This window comes from Gobius niger, assembly GCF_951799975.1.
Source record: "Gobius niger genome assembly, chromosome: 17".
In the NCBI taxonomy this organism is placed as follows: domain Eukaryota; kingdom Metazoa; phylum Chordata; class Actinopteri; order Gobiiformes; family Gobiidae; genus Gobius; species Gobius niger.
In genome coordinates this window covers 19,934,065-19,951,831 of record NC_136868.1, presented here as the reverse complement: position 1 = coordinate 19,951,831, position 17,767 = coordinate 19,934,065, and the positions used below count along the sequence as shown (strand labels likewise).

Genomic DNA, 17,767 nt, shown 5'->3' with positions numbered 1-17,767 from the left:
GGCTGGCTCAGTATTTGGCTTGATTCTTTTATCAGCATGAGCCAGGAAGCTGTTGGACTTCTACTACACTTAGAGATCCAAGTGATTAAGCAAAAGTTTCAAAAAGCTCTTAAGCAGAAGGAGAGAAATTAAGAGAAATTACAGTCAAAAGATGGCCAAACTCAGCTGGATACATTGCGTGTATTTTAGTCTGTAATGGTATTGCCCATGCTCGAGTGCTCCATCAATGTGATTTGATTTCTTCAGTGCTTCTGTTCAAGCCTCGCTTATTCTGGCACCTCACATGTTGTGATGCAATAGGAGACAGACTGTGTTTACTAATATTTAGCCGAGTCAAGCCAAGTGAGATTTGCTGACTTTGACTTCCCTGGAATAATCTTATAGTAGTACTTGCTCAGACAGGAACCACACAGCTGTCTGTCTGCATTGTCATCATGGGAACAAGTAAAATGCATTTTTTATGCCACGTTATAAAGATACACCTGGGGCACCATGAGCAAACTTAAAGTGAACTTGCGGTTGCTGATGCTAACAACAATGTTCATGAGCTTTGCTTTTTATTGGACTGCAGGCTTTACATGACAGGAAAGTTCAGTGTGGGAAGGGGTGAAGAGTCGGGAGAGACATTCAGCATCATGGGAGCCAGAAGGTATACTCAAAATGCTGTGGCCTGCAAAGTGCCAAGCATAAGTGCTGCGGCCTCAGCCCTTATGCCACTGCACAGGTTCATCACATTTAAAAGCAAAAACCTAAATGCACAGAATGGGAGGTCAGTACTGATTGCAATGGCCAACAAATTGCCACGGGGGTGGTTTGCTCTCGTAAATGATTGCTCTAAAAACTTAATTATCTTTGCTGCTCCTGTGCAGTTGATGTGTGAGGAGAACAAAGTAAGACAGATTTCTCTGGGCAGCTCATTGCACTCCAGTACAATGAGGAGGAATCTGTCCGGAGATAAATGCCCTCTCCAGTATCATTGATCTGAGTGGAGCCCAGATACCATCGGACTCGAAATGGCAACACATCACAGTTGAGTAACACATACTTGCAATACATGGTTACAAATCTCTGTTGACGAGGACAATTCAAGGTAATGCGTCTCACTTTTCAGGTTAAATGTTTTTAGCGCTGACGCTTTTATTAAATATGGCGGCTAATCTCTCCAAAGGTCAGTGGACTTGAGCCATCTATTGCAAGTCAATGCAATAATAGAAAAACTGCGCCGGTGTCTCGGAGGCTAAGCTCAAACCAGGTCGGATTTTCCCCTTGAGCTCTTTATAAATCTGTTATAATAGTGCTCGGCCAAACCCAGGGCCATGCAAATTCATGCAGAGCGACTGTGCAAGGCGAGATGCCGTACAGTGCATCAGTGATTCTCAAACCAGAAAAGATTTGACCTTACATCAACCACTAATTAAAACAAATATTTAAGAGCTAAACCAGGATAAATAACTCTGGAAGAACAGGGATCTTAACCAGGGCAAAATGTCAAACTGCAGCACAAATAAAAGTCTGTATTCAAACTCTAGGGGAAAAAAACCCCAAAGCAACTTCTGCATGCAACCAGAAGAAGATTGTACCTGCTCTACAGTTTGAGAACCACTGAGAGAAGTTATATTTTTTTGACCGGCTCAATCTTATTGCCTTTTGTTTTTTGGGCATTCTTGTCTTCCCCCGGGCAGCAAGCTGAAAATCCGTTCTTATTTCATTCTTCGCCGAACAATGTTTCCGAACGCAAGGCAGCCCATTGGCATCACATGTAATTAAGCTTATCTGATGCGATCCTCACCCTTTGGCAAACACACAGACACTTCAACCCATCCATGCCAGATTATTGAAGACGGTGACATGCAGCTTTTTTTGTTTTTTGTTTTTTACAAACTGATAACATCAACTTGCTATTCCAAGTCCTTCCGCAATGGCTGCTGTGGAGAAGAGGAACAGCATAGAAGAAGCAACGTTAATCGTTCTGTTCATAATCTTTTTAATTGCTTTGTGTTATTGCAGTGAAAGTGGCAATTAGTTAGGGTCAAGGAAGGTGTGAGGATGTCGACACACATGAATTTTGATGCAGGGGCTTTTAACAAAATATGCTGTCTGGTAGCCTTTCAAAATCCATCTGCATAGTGTATTAAAATGTTCAACTGATTTTCAATATGCTCTATAGTATATACTGCAAAATTAGAGATAGTGCTGTGAAGAAATCCATTGTGAAAAAAAAAGCAAAGAAGCAATGCTGTATTGAAAGTAGTGTAGTAATGTTAGCTTTGAACGTGGCATGCTGTGAAAGTGGCGGGTTATGAATAAGGGCAGTAATCTAGACATAGCACAGGAACAAAGGCACATCTCAAAGCAGAGGTCCTTTTAAAGCTGCCTTTCACTGCTACAACCTTCATCTCCTGCGGCCGATATGTAGCTCCATTGTATTCTCTGATTCCTGCCTGAGAGTAATTTATCACTGACAGTCAAAGGGGAGTGTCTCGGCCGGTGCCACCGTGCCTTTATGTTGAAGAAATGGCAAGGGCCGCATCAGATAATTCATCTTGACATAGAAAATCAGAGAAAGAAAAGGACTTTTGTGACAATTGTCCTTGATTAGACTTGGACTTCAGTTTGCAGAGGCTTCATGGAAAAGAGGGAAAGAATGACCTTTTATACAGTGTTTTTATCATATTGTTATGTTCAAGTCTAACACCAAAGACTAATCATTATTATAAATTTATTCTTAAAACATCTACAATCAGGCAGGGCCACCAGACTCCACACTTTTCCTATTCTTTACAAAGATGTGTTCAACTTCTGAACTGAAACAAAAAGCCGGAGTGGCTGCCTGGCAACCACAGACCTTAAAGAAAAAAGAAAAAAAGTTGTTATCTGTGTGTATTTGACCTTGAAGTGACCCAGTGGCTTTACTTTCAATCAGAGTGGCCTCTGGAACGCTCCAGGGTCAATTGTTTTGAAGTTTTTCTGGTGAGAGGGTCCGTCAGCAGTGAAGAAAATTCATCCTGGAGCGTTGCAGAGACCACTGTGATGGAAAGTAAAGGCGCCATGCTGACCACTCACACAGCCGCTGAGTCACTTCAAGGTCAAATACGCACAAACAGAAACGTTTTTCACATAAAAAGTTGCATAAGGCACCTGTAAGTTTTATACCAAAAGTGCAACGGAAAGGGTCTTGCAATTGAGAAAGTTCTATTTCTATGCTCCATTGTAGGGCAATTTGTCTATTTTCCAGGAGAAAAGAAATGTATTAGTATGTTGCATAATTACTACAAACTCTCTGGTCCCACTGTAGGTTAAGAATATCATTTGCGTATTAAAATTGTATTATGTTTATTAGCCCCACATTCACAAGGGAGGCCCTGAGTTCTGCGCTGGTCACATGACCAACCGTCCTGCAAGGTGAATACCACCTCGCTTCACCTTGATGAGAAAGTTTGGATGGAAGAGAGCTTTATTTAGTTCTCCTCCACATAACTTCACTGTCCAGGTCTGAAACAAATGCTTATGTCATAAAGGTGTGTCCAAATGAACTGATGAACTTGACTTGCAGTTGATCAAAAATAAATGTGCTAATGAGAAAGAGCCACAGCCATAAAATCTGAAATTGCTGAATAGACACAAATGAATCCTGTTAGATGGAGATCAAGCTGGGTCAGTGATTTTATTAATGGCCTTTGGTGAAACACCCTTTATCAAATTCTGCTTTCTGTTGCATACTGGGATTCCATCAGAGAAGGAAAGCTTGTGTACTTTCACTCATGAATGTTTAGTTCAGGAACAAGATAACTTCATTGACAGTGGAGAACATATAGAAACAGTGTTGCAATGCACAGAAGATAAGCAAGCACTTAAGATAAAATGCTTGGCATATTTAAAGCAAACTCAAGTACTGTCCCTGGCTTGGTGTTTTGATAAGACATTTAAAAAAGAAAGAATACAATAGTATTAAATAAAGGTTTGTCAAGATGCTGAATTGCTTATCAGACTATGCACATACACACAATGCAGTGAATGCACAGCACAAACCTTGCAGCATCTTATAAGTCAGCATAATATTCACCCTTCATGAGTGCCACCTTTCTACTTTCCACATATATAGTACCTTCTCTGACTCAACAAAACCAAGGATAGTCCATCAACTAAAGCAGGCCTTGTTCCTCAGGGTGAAAAATGAAGTGCCACAAAGAGGACACAAACAGCAACACAAGAAGACGTGTTCTTTCAGTAGAGGGAGTTAGTTGAAGGGTAAATGTCACTAAATACCGTACATTACTCCTAAGAGATTCTTCTGCTGATGTTCATTTGTGTTTTAATATTAAGAGTGGGAATAAAATTACCTTACTCCACATGACAGATAGTCGTAAGATCTGATCAATCTCAATTGCTTTATTGTTATGCTATAGTGAATAGCTAAAAAAAATCCAGTCAGCAAAATATTCTCTGATGTGAGTCCATCTAGAGATCAGAAAAGGAAGAAACTCCCAACACAAGGGGTCGTTAAAGAGGGGGTATTATGATTTTTTCAATCACATAGCACCAGTCTATAGCACACTACAATGATGACGAAACCTTCTGTTGGTCTGTAAATGCAGTAAATTAGAATAACTGCCTTGTATGAAATTGCTCTCTCAAAATGGCTGTAGTGAATGTCTTGAAATAGGCCTCTGTCTCTTTAAGAGAATGACATAATAACATGATGTAAAGCTTGAAAAAGTCGATTTTGCATAATACCCCCCCTTTAAAGAAGCAGTTTGGTTTAATATTTAGATTAAACCAAACTGCCTGTTTAATCTTTAGACTAATAACAATGATCATGGTTCACTTTTTTGGATTTTCCTTTTGAATAGATCTGAGAGACTACGATAGAGCAGGTGTCACCACCTTATGCCCGCGGGCACCTGGGTGCCCTTTGAGGTTTCCTCAGTCGCCCCTGGGACCTGTTTCAAAAAAATAAAACAGCTCTCTCTCTCTCACTATTTGTCTAAAAGAGGAAATTTGTGCCCTGATTTTATTAATGCAATTTAATATATATGTCTTTTGGATTTTTCAAGTGGCCCTTGGTTCTAAAAAGGTCAATGACCTTTTCCCCAGAGGCTATTCAAGAGAAGTGGCTACAGATGCTTTTCTGAGAACATGACATCACAATCAGAAATCTGAAAACAAGCGCTAGATGCTCCCAAGCTCGGTCTTGCAGTTCCCGGTTAGGTACAGCAGATGAATAAACTAAGTAGTAGTGCAAGTCATTATTTTGTGATTTCATAAGGTAGACTTGGAGCTCATTACCGTATATGATTTGCTTTTTAAATGTAAATCAGTCTTCCACCAGAACTTGAAACTGAAAGTGCGTCTTGCTTTGAAGAGGAAGATATTGGATAATATCACAATCGCTTGTTTTATTCAAACACACATTGTGAGACTGTAAGAGGAAAAACACTTGCCAGATTCACAACAGCTGCCTCTCCAGTATTGTTCCACAGCACAAAGTTTGAATAAATCAATCTGTGAGGTGGAAACTCTTCGGCAGGCCGAGGCCACAAGGCGCTAACCCACACTTAGCCGTATGACGTCAGTGCGAGGCTCTTGTGTAATCAGCGCCCATGCCCACATATAATCTTGTGTGAAGAGCGGTTGTCCAAACCTACCAATCCCCCTGCACACACTTCCTGAAGGGCCATCAATATGAAAGGAAAAATAAACTACCACATATATAAAAACAATCCCTGGCGATTTGTCTTACAAGCTTAACACAGGAAAATCAAAATAACTTTTTTGGTGAATCACTGGAGATCTTGTGTTTACTGGACATATTGTGCTTCTATGTATTCACTAAAACATTATGTTTATTATTATTATTACATTGCCAATCAAACATGTTAATATTGACATTCATTTTAACCTAATAAAAAGAAGAGTAGTTAAGGGATACTTTATTATAGTTTTCATACAACCCATGGTTCAGTATTTCAATATTGTCTGCAACTGTGTGCTGTGTATTTCTGTGATTTCTATGATCAAAAGTCTGTTTGGGGAAGTTAAAATGAACTCAACAACTGAATTCTCCAGGCTCAGAGCTTGAGGTGAGATACAGCATGTCCATAATCACCGAGATTTAGTTGAAAGCTGTGTTTTTGAAATGTTGAAAATCCAAATTGGTCAGTCTTGTGTATTTACATTACTGTCGTTTACCAGTATCGGATCGGTGCATCCTTAGACTGAAAACAAACACAAAAGGCAATTTCTAAATCCCCCTCCTCCAAGGTCAAACAGAGTTAGACAGTCTTTAACAAATGCTGATAAAGCTATAAAGATACAGCGGCCCAGACTTGTATGTGCTCATTCCATAAGCTCTGATTGCCATTTTGAAATCAACAGGACACTATCTAATGGCATTGCCTTAATCTACAAGTGAAATGAGATATTCTGGTGGTGCAGCAGTTAGTGTTCGCGCCTCACAGTAAGAAGGTCATGGGTTCGATTCCCACCTGGATGGGGCTTTTCTGTGTGGAGTTTACAAGTTCTCTTTGTTTCCTCTGGGTACTCCATTTTCCCCTATAAACACATGTGTTACATGTATACATGTTATGTGTATATGTGAGGTCGGAGGGACAGATGGTGCAGATTGGCAGCCTCGCTATTGCCCCTAGGCAATGGTAGCTTACCACCACTGAGTATGGAGTGAATGTAAATTGTCCCATGTAAAGCGCTTTGTAACTACCTCTGTAAAAGGCGCTCTACAAATAAAGTCCTTTCCTTTTCCTTGTGCCTCCATTCCTAGTAACAAAGCTGCTAATTTTGACCACTCCTGTGCTGCATTGTTGAACAGCAGACAGTGGACTGGGGCTTTATAATCTTTGACCTTGCGTGTCATGTGCACCCATACAGTATGAATCACATGCCCGTGTCTTGCCTCATTACCTACACTCGTGTGGAGAGGCCAGAGTGCCCGCGGGCTCAAACACACTCAAACACGCCGCATGTTTTGGGAACAGGGTTATGGTTTTCTTATAAAAACCTCCTGTCTACAGATCCTTTGCTGTTGTGCCCTTGAACCATACACACAGTCCATCTGCACAGCCAGATCGTCTCCAAAAGCCCAGCCCCAACTTCTGCCAATAACTGTATTTATAGAAACGCTTGCCTGTTCCCTTTGACCTGGCAAACATCGGGGAAGTCATGCAGCAGCATCATCATATCAAGATAAAGAAACATAACATTGTAATGTTTACCATTTATTTTTGTCCAGCGTATTCCAGCCAAATGAGTTTTGGGATGCTGGCCAAAACTCATTTGGCTGGAGTTCATGCATATGAGGTAAGGAAGTGGCTTGAATCATAACTTATCTACTGCTACTTTTTTATCCTTTTCCCCAATCATGTCTCCTATTGGTATAAGTTTAATCATGTTCAAGTCAGTGGTTCCTGGGGGACGAGCCTCCCGGGAGGTTTACTTAATTATTAATATATTCAAATATGACTGAAAAAGAACAAGTGCATAAAATACTTATATATATAGATAAATATTTGTTTGAAATAATTACCCTCTAAGTGACAGGTCAATTCAACAAATGACTATGGCGCGTGGATTTTCAAAAGCAGCCGATGGCCCTATAGTTTACCTCTTAAAAGCAACACATAAATAAACAAGCAATTACAATGAATAATATAAGCAATCTTAGAATGATCCATAAAAGCGAAATTGTAATCTGGGCTGGTGTGATGTGGATTTCTGAGCAGACAAAACTATATATCCACACCAACGTCATATTGAAAAGGATGAAATCGTTCTTAACCTATGACTAGACTAACCTCTGCAAAAAAAAAAATAATAATTGCAAAACGACACTTTACTTTAAAACCAATCCAGTTTATAAATCACTATTGAAAACACCAAAGTTGACCAAAGTACTGTACAAAAATGACAACATAAAAATACAATTGCAAATACATGTACATTCGCACATAAAGACAATTTTAATCAGTAAAAGTCAACTTCAAAAACTAGGAGAGCACGGCATGATTTAAAAACACACTTGTCTCGTGAACAGGGGCAGCTCATTCCACAGTCTGGGATCAACAAAAGATAAGTCTCGGTCTCCTTTGTTTTGTGTTGGGTCTGAGGAATCAAGCAGATTGACGATGGTCTAACTAAAAAAAAGCCATACTGTTTGTTCAAGTGTATTAGTGTCACTATGTTGCACAGTTTATTCACAGTTCGGTGATTGAAGCTTTTCTCTTCTGCTATTGAGTCATTTTAAGACGAATTGTCAGGACATCATCAAAGGTAACATAACTTACTTCTGTGAGAGAGCAGTTTGTAGGTTTGTACTAATTGCAAAAAAAAAAAATCACCGGGGCATTTCTTTTATGCAAGGCGCTATCCTGCTATCATGACAGGCCCACAATGGCCATGAGAAAGAGAAAGGCGACGAGTGAAGATAGAGCCGCTAAGGCTGAGATCTGGCGGCACATGTCGAGAGTGTGTAAGTCAGAAGATGAGTATCTGCGCTTGAGGCGTGCAAAACGGATTCTCTGAGCTGAACTGCGCCGGGGAAGTGCGGTGATAGAGGCAATGATTCATCTGTTAACTGCATACCACCAATTCTCTATTTCACTTAACCCACATAGAATGGTCTCCTAGTATTAAGAGCCTTGTTTCTACCATAGCTCAAACAAACTGAAGGCGTTTTTCCATAGGGGCCATTTGCAGTTCTTAGTGCTTTTTAAATACCAGCCCCCCTTTTAATAGCTTTCCGACAGGGGACAACTGGGCCACTTTACGAGGAACTTTTTCCGCTCCTACTCTAGTATCATGTAAAGCAGCGATACAACGTGAATCTGTGAATCCTTGTTCTCCTGTAAACTCTGAAAGCTGCTCATTGCACGCTATATTTTCCGCGCAGGTATGAATTTTCCGCAGTAAAAAGCGGCCTTCGGACACATGCTACAAAGTTTGTTTTGCCAAGCTGCGCACAGAGGCACGCATGCTGCTGATGTCACTGAAGCCCTGTCCTGCTGCTTTTCTGTAGCGCGAACCCAAGCAGAGGCGACATAATTATATTGTTTTCCAGCTTGCACTCGCTATTTAGCTATTTTTTGTATTTCTCAAGCACACAATTGGATGTTGTAGAAGCATCAGCTAGCCCAATGGAAATCAATACAAGCCTGGAGACATTGCAACAGTCAACGAACAAACATTGAATGTCCAAGTCTGATTATGCTTCCACCAGAAGAGATATAAATATGAGCCGACAATAAGACTCCAGTCTCGGGCAATGTTATGTGAGGGAGTATGTTAAGGACCCAGTGCGACTACGGGAGACAACATTAGTCCATGAGAGAATCAGTATACCTTAAGGGCAAGTTCTCTCAATTCTCTAACAATTACTCAGATGCCAGTAAGACTCAAGGGAGACAGCATTAGAGAGAACTGTTATGTAGTAAGTTCAGGACACATTCTCTACCACTGGAGAATCAGCATTACACAATCCTCTTGCAAACTCTTCGAAGCATAAAAACAAAAAAGTGCTTTGCTTTCATGTGATGCTGTTGTAGAAGACAGAGAAGTGCAGATGAATGATATAGCACCCATTCCCTATTTAGAGTTCACTGGAAGTGGAACTCACATCTGCCACGGTGAAGTGCACATTTGTTTATCAACAGCTCTCATCCGCGATCTATCTCCCCAGACGATCGGACTCTCTCCCCCCACTGCAGCCGGGAGAGACGCCTGCTTTCTGGAGCAAATTAATTCCCAGTTGGAGAATGACTGCTATGAATGGCTCGGGAGAGTGAGATGGATGGGCTCCCTGCTCCCCTGCGCGCCCCTCTACTCCCGGTAACAAAGAAGCTGGGGCTTGTCCTACTTTTGAGGAGGGGGAAAAGGTGGCTGGGTACAGTAACTCACGGGACTCTCCATGTGGGGCTAAGAGAGCTGCTGCGTTAACACACTCGGAGTGGATTGATGCCCAAAGGAAATCTACTGAGTCCTTAACACTGATGCTTTTGGGAAGCATTATTTGAGAAAGCTGTCAATGCAGCGGCAACGTTTGGCCCGTGAGTCAAGAGTTCAGACCAAAGCCCCCACATAATAATGACTCTAAGAAAGAGATTGTTCTGTCTGCGGTGAAGGCGACACACACTGTTATGTCATCCTACTGCGCTGTGCTGCATTAGTCTAACCAAGCTCAAACTGGGAGCTTCAGAGACACGACGATATGGTTATTGTGTGGAATTTAGTCGAAAGTGCAAGATAGTTCTAGACCATTAATATTTTACACTAAACAGTAACAATAACTGCTTATGTCTTTATTTATTTTATTTTTTATAACAAACAAAAAAGCAACAGCCTTGAACTGAATAAGAGCATGCCATCCTGCCAAATTTCATCTGTAATTCGTAACTCCAGTTCTTCTTGCCATGGATGCCATTGTCAGAAGGTGGACTTCGTATCTAAAGTCTAAAAAAATATAGAATTTGTAAGATTATATGTTGCTTGCAATTGTCGAAAAGATACAAGACGTCCATCAATGTAAAACATCTTTTTAATAAGGAGGAAATGCCCAACTCACGCCATGTAGCAAATGTTACACCCTCCTACCCCAGTCTAATGATTATTGCATATTGTACATTTTAGGAGCCTTGACCTATGTCTTTTACATTGGCTATGGGACCTACTATACACAAATGCTATGACAAAGGTTTTTGATTAGTTTTAATAGTTTCCAGCAAACTAACAGAAAGTAATCCCTTTTGCGCTATCCTGAAAAACTGGGACCTACAAAAGCATACACCATGCACATCATATAACATCCACAGATCACTGGCCGCAACCCAAATGATGATATGTGAAATTAAACTGAAAAAAAAAGTTTGCATTTTGTGCCAATACCGCATTACGTAATAACTGTTCGAAACTTCATTGTGTGATAAAATTGAATTTGGTTACAATGTGCCGCATATTGTTATTAACTGTCAATGTATTTCTTGTTTTTTGTATTGTTTACTCCACTACGACCTTTACTCAGTTTTACTAAGTATTAATAACATTAATAAGCATTGAAACAGATACCACTGGCAGCACTATGATTAGGGTTAGTCGGGGGTGGTTAAGTTTAGGAAAAGGTTTTGGGCATGTTTCGTTATAGGGACTAAACTTATTTAACAGCAAAGCTAATCCTTACTTATGTGCTTATAAATGATAAAACAAATGAAAAAAGGAAAGCTTTGTAAGTGTCTTAGATAGAAGTTGCCTTGTGTATGAAATGCATATTCATGATTAAAGTTGCCGAGAAATGATGTTGCATTCATCATAAATTGTATTGGATTATATAAGTTAGAACAAGGGGGTGGGACTAAACAAGGTCACACTTCAGCCCACTCCTTTTCGAACAAATCCTTTGTATTGTTATGCACTACATTATTGTTATTATTTCTAAATGGTTCAAAATAAATAAAGTGAGGAGATTATTCCAAATGTGGCATATAGTCAAAAAAAAATGGGGTCATCATCTAAGAGGAAATGCTTCATCACAAGCCTATCTTTTAGCACCATTTCTCGTGTCTTGTTTTCCTGCTCTCCTGCCCGCTCATTGGTTGGAGTTTGTAACTATTGTCTTAGCTCTTTGTTGGGTGTATATAGTAATCATAAATCACTTCCATGAAAATCCATACTCTGACAAAAGCCATTACAATCACTAATAGGATGAATTTGCTCAAGGGTGCGAGGGAGTTTCCTATAGGAACTGGACTGAAGCGACCACATAGCATAAATAATCCATTGTTGCAGGATGCATCAAGATTAAACATTGTTTTTCAGTTTTTGTGATTTCCACTCCCATGACTGCCCTCAATGGGTTTTTTTTCCATTATGTTCAGTAATGCCGATAAAACAAGGGCACAGCCTAAGAAAATCTGTCAGTTCTCACAGAGCTCGAACAAATGCTCAATCAGCTTATGGCCCAAATGTGGCACGGATGTGGTCGAAATCCTCCTTAGCCGCCCCATTGTCCGCTTTAGCGATCCAAGCTGGTCTCTATAGCGCATCAACTACCATTTGGAGAAGCCTAAACTGCCATCAGCCACTGGAAACGGGATACAGATACCACAGCACACACTAGAGAGTAGTTTGTTGGCTTTCCCTGTTCAATTTTACTCTCCATCAAGGCTATATCATAATATAATCTGACCAGCCATACTCTCTCACTCTCTGTCTATCTTTATCTATTTCATCAACAGCTGATAACGTTTGTAATCTCCTGTAACACTCTGCATATACAGTATAAGTTTGTTCCTGCCTCCACCTGATTTGACTGATTAGAGCGGACTGTGAAAGAGGCAGGCCCGCTAAATCATCATTAATCAGGAGGTCACGTCTTTAATCAGAGCGGCATTAAAACTCCCGCAGTGGAAACACTTGGACGACCTCCCTTGTTGAGACTTAACACTGCAACATGTGGACACTCTCAGTACAAAAGGTCAGCAGTCAAAGAAGCAGCATATTTAGTGACCTGCCAGATAACCAATCACAAGAGACGGTGTACACGTCACTAAGCCTTTGCAAGGCCATGGTTTTATTGTTGGTTCTGCTCTGTTTACTAAACCAGATGATGATGTACCATTTCCTACAGCTTTATTGAGCTTTGACTGGCACATTTAGCATCTCTTCACGAATTACACCACCCAAAGAGACTTTCACAAAACACACTGGGTGTTGAATTAAATATGAATGCTGAATGCTTTTTTGTGTCATTTTACTAATTTCAGAAAGGCGTTTCAAATGAAAGGGGGATTTTAATTGGCAGAGGCTGTAATATTATTGGGTGCATAATTGGATGCTCAAACACTATTTTCTGGCTGCCATGAGTAGTTTGTTGATGGTGTCATTCTGTTTCTTGCAATTGAGTTTATTGGACACTTTGTGGCTTAGGGATATTACCAATCAGATAACACAATATCTATAGTATGCCTTCATATTTTTGCTCCAAGCAACCTGTCATCTCACGTCAGCCTGCGGGCGATCTATAACCCGCCTGTCCAAGGAAGTTGAATCTCTCCTTCATATGTGGTTCTCCTTAAGGTTGTTCATTTCTCCCACTGGGTTTTTGAGTTTTCCCTTGCTGTGAGGGAGGGTCTAAGCACGGGCAACTGTTGATTTGAACATTACATATGTCTGTTTCACTGTTTGATGTCTGTGTCATTACTGGTTTCCAAACTGTTCCGGTTTGTTAATCAGTAAAATTTGTTCAGCCCTCTAAGGCAATTTCTGTTGTGATTTTGAACTATACAAAAACAACTTGATTTGACTTGATGGCTCTGCTCTGTTTACTTACCAAGACCAGGAGACACTATGATGTTCCTGCTTTGCGAACATATGTCTGCTTAGGTTAACTTGAGTAATGAGTTTTTACACACCTGGCTGTGCAAAATAGACCCACAGGGCAATTAAATCAAAATTCCTTAAACTCATTCTAGTGCTTTCCACATGCTCATGTGTGGAATAGGGTTTGCATGGAGGAAAATCCATGAAACATTTAGAGACATTTTCCAGAAACTTTCAATGGGAACCTTGATGTTTTATCACATTGTGATTGGTTAAATTCATTAAGATTGGTTTAATTGTTCCATCTCTAACTCCAATCCTGACAGACACTGATCAATACTGTACGAGGAGTGGGCGAGGCCTGTGTCCGACCAGCTGCATTAAACAGAAAAGACCGCAATGATAGAACTACTGTATCTTTGCAGACATTATGGCACTGACTCTGACAATATATCATTGTAACAATGCACACACTTGGTGAAACACGGTCCTCTTCAAACCCTCTCTCTTAGAGTTATCTGTCTAACTTTCAAATCAGGTTCTTATGCTGCAGTTCATGTCTGTCCTTCAGTTGTGTTAATTCCCTGTTTATTCCCTTTATTTTCCATGAAAAATTACTGGTGTTGAGATTTCCCAGAATGTTGCAACCCTCGTTTGGAATAGGTATAAACAAACTGCCAGTGATGCAAATATAAATCCCAAACAATAATGAAAGATAGTGTTTGAGAAGGAAGCTTCTCTATCCACTCCTAATCATCATTACATTCATCTAAGATTTACCCTCAGGGCTTCTCTCCATATGCTAATAAAATTATGTAACCGTGTTGTGCTTAAGTGAGTAAATATCCAAAGGCCTTTGCGCATCATTTAACCAAGAAATGTTTTACTCTTAGTACGAGCAGTGACTAATTAGATTTACTGTAAACAGGGAGAGTGGAGCAGGGAGCTTCTCAGTCTGATTTAAAATGTCACAGCAGTAACAGGGAAGCACCATACAGGCCGTGTACTATGCATAAGCTGCATGGTGCATGATTAGAGCTATATCTCATGTACTGGTCTTTGTGCAGGAGTGTGCTGAGTCAGCTGCTCCTCCTGGAGAGGCATCTTCAATTGCACCTTCAGCAGCACAGTTTGCCGAAGAGCAATGGGCCTGATATCTACACCTCTCAATTACTTTTTATTGCACATTGCTCTTCTCCATTACTGGATATAGTAACACAATCTCCAGCTGGTAAATTAAAATACTGATTAATCAGCAAGACCCCTGAACCATGTTATAGAGACAAGACTCTGATGTTGTTTAAAAAAAAACAAAAAAACAATCCTAAACAAAATGAAAATAAATATTTGTTTTTAACATTTGTTTATGACCTGACCTAACCACACAATAGCCCTGCTTCTGTCACAGCCAAGAGGGCAAGTTTTGTGACCACTTTGAAATCCAACTCACTATTAGCTATTTGATCCACCCGATATTGTGCGCACATTCACAGCATACATGTTCAAGGAAATTAGACACAGTTAGCTCGGGTTCATTATAAAAGTTAAATGAATGAGTTGTTGCAGGACAAAAGAAGTTGTCTTTCTTATTCTCAGCTATTTTTTGAGAACTATAGGTGATAGTGTTTGATATATGTCGCTCATAGACTACGTTTTGAATTTATTTTGTGCCGAGACTCACGAGTTTAAGTTAAGTGCAAAGGTCCCAAAACAAAAATGTGCATATATGAAAAGTAAAAAAAGCCTAAAAAATATAGGCTTTGTTTGTGTGTAGCTGGAAATAGTGAACTGCCACGATAGGTCTAGAATAGATGCAATGCAGAGGAAATGTGTTTTATTTTCTTATTGTACGTATTTATGTGTGACTCAAGCAGAAGCCAATATTCTGACGATTTTGACTATTTTCAGATCTGTGCCGAATAAACAAGTGGTTAGTGCAGAGTAAAAGAGTTACAGACCAGTGTTTGAACAGTTAATTAGTGTTAATGTCCTGATTTTGATCACACATATGCAACCCCATACCTGACTGACGTTTAATTAATAAACCTGAATTATCTTCCAAATAAAGGCAAACAGTACAGATTCACCTCTGACCACGGGAAGGCATGAGGACACTGCAGCAGTTTGGTAAATGTTCTGATTGGCCACGTGTCATATTTAGTCCCTACACTGCTCAGGACAAAATGTTCTCTTGTAGTTCGATACCGTAAACCCACCCAGATGCCAGCCCTATCTACAGACACAATGTTATGGCTACATTTACGCTAAAATTAAGCACTTCTTCCATGCTGCTGTACGTGCTGTATCACTTTGCAGCTTTAAACCTCAGACAACTCTCTCTCTCTCACACACACACACACACGCACCCACACACACACACACACACACACACACACACACACGCACACACACGCACACACACGCACACACACACACACACGCTTGCACTTTGTTGTTGACTGGAGAGAAAGTGTTACAAACAGCAAGATAAATGCTTTTGTTACACAAGGCATGCGTCACGGCCAGATCTATTACCATCAGTTACAGCATTTACTGGACCTTTGCTGCTAAATCCAGCCCATGCATGTATGCAGTGGTTAGGCTTCTTAATCGTCTGGAGGAAAACAGTGCACAGTGTGACGGCAGAGGTGTGATCATGAACATAAAATGGGATGAGAATGAGCATTATATATAGACATATTCATCTGACTTCATAAAACAGCCTTTCCGCTGACCCCTCACTAATAGAACATGGGTAAAACTATCAAGAACACGCAACTGCTTATTCATGCATTCTCAATGAATGGTGTTGCTGGAGAAGTGTACTATGAAATATTAACTTTTGGTCCTAATGCTCTCCACAAAAGCCCTGAGTCAGGACTGCTCTTTTATTACATAATCAACTGTCTGGAGCTCAGGCGTCTCCATCAGCTGACAGCACTGCTCCGAAACAGAGGGAAACTGAAGATGACAGCATCTGTTGTAAAGGCTCCTGGCACATGGGCTACAGTATGCCTCATGTCGGAAATACATGGCTATAGTTCAGTAACTATTCCTTCTTCTGTTGTTGCTTTGACGAGTCGATCGCTACCACAGATAAACATATTAAGTTAGGATGGCACGTCTAAGCATGTCAATACAATGCTCTGCCTCCAGTGTTATTATTTGTTGGTGCACGTGGGACGCAGCCGAGCCTGACGCTGATTGTTTGAAAACGTAGCCTGACTGAACATTGACAACGATCGCTCCCATTAACCGCATTAAACTAACCACCAACGCGAAGCCCTTTGCTGAAATGTGACATTAGTGGATTAAATGCTGCCGTTTTCAGCCAGAGAGCGCAGTGCTGTCAGCTGCTAGTCCCCCTCGCCCCGACTCGCTGACTGTCACTGTTTTTGTCAATGAGAAGGAGGGGGGAAAAGCCCTTGCCTTGACACAAACAGAGTCAAAGTGCGCCTCGCTGCCTCCACTAACAGCACTCATGAACATACCTGTAAATGCCCCTGGTACATATTGAGCTCGCAGTGCGTCGGGACCTCTCCTTTAGCGTGGACTCGCACCAGACTTGAGCCAAACCGGTCGTGCTTGCATCGGGAGCGGCGTTTTGGGGAGCAGGGTCCGGGCTCGCTCCGCGGAGCTGTCCCGCTTTCAGTGCTGAAGTCCGGAGCTCATCCGGGGACGGGGCGCGCCGGACAGACTTTTTGGTTCACTCACCAGACTCGGACTTGATGGTGTTGTTTTGAAGGTGTGTTTAGTCCGTGAAAAAACAAACCTCTAAGTCGCGCTGCTGGCCGCTGACCACATCTCCCCCGCTCCCCCGCTGTCCGCTGTGTTTTGACGCTGCCCCCGTTCATTCTCTTCTTATAGCGCGCTCCTCTTCCCTGTGTGTTGTGGCTGAGAGCACACCCTCTGGTGCCTCCTCCACTGCTGACGTATATTCACGAGTAGCCACAAGATCATACAGTCACATTTCACTGCGGATGCCTTGGCTTTGACCATATATATATAGTTTTTTTTTCTCCTTTTTTTGAGAAATGCCAGCAACTCTTGTGCTAAACACTGCGTTCCAAATTATTATGCAAATGACATTTTTCTAAGATTTTATAAATTGTCAACTCAAATGAGAGTCAGCATAATTTTCAAGTCTTTAACTGGTAGAGGATCAATTAAATGTGGTTGAACAAATCTCCCAGTGATTTAAAATATATATATATAGGCTATAGGCCTATAGTAAAAACTTCAAAATCCACTATTCCAAATTATTATGCAACTCATGTTTCAATACATTTTAAAGCTTGTAATTAACTGAAAGGTCATACTTACTGAAATCAAAAGATATTTCAATCAACAACAAACAATTAACAGGTCGAGTTATATTTTTCCATAGGAGCCCTTGTGTGATAGCAGCTTCAAAATTCTTAAATCCATCAAACTTGTGAGTTTTTGC

General features: G+C 40.8%; 1 protein-coding gene across 3 annotated transcripts in view; it reads right to left on the bottom strand.

The window, feature by feature from the left end:
* pex5la (peroxisomal biogenesis factor 5-like a) overlaps positions 1–17,226 on the bottom strand; it is a 59,898-nt gene extending 42,672 nt beyond the window's left edge. For 2 of the 3 annotated variants that reach the window (XM_079575140.1, XM_079575141.1), the window contains exon 1: positions 16,812–17,226. In XM_079575140.1, the coding sequence (XP_079431266.1) occupies positions 16,812–16,832 (21 nt within the window). In that variant the 5' untranslated portion in view covers positions 16,833–17,226. The remainder of the gene's footprint in view (positions 1–16,811) is intronic. The other variant, XM_079575142.1, reaches the window with a different exon arrangement.
* Positions 17,227–17,767: the final 541 nt, after the last annotated feature.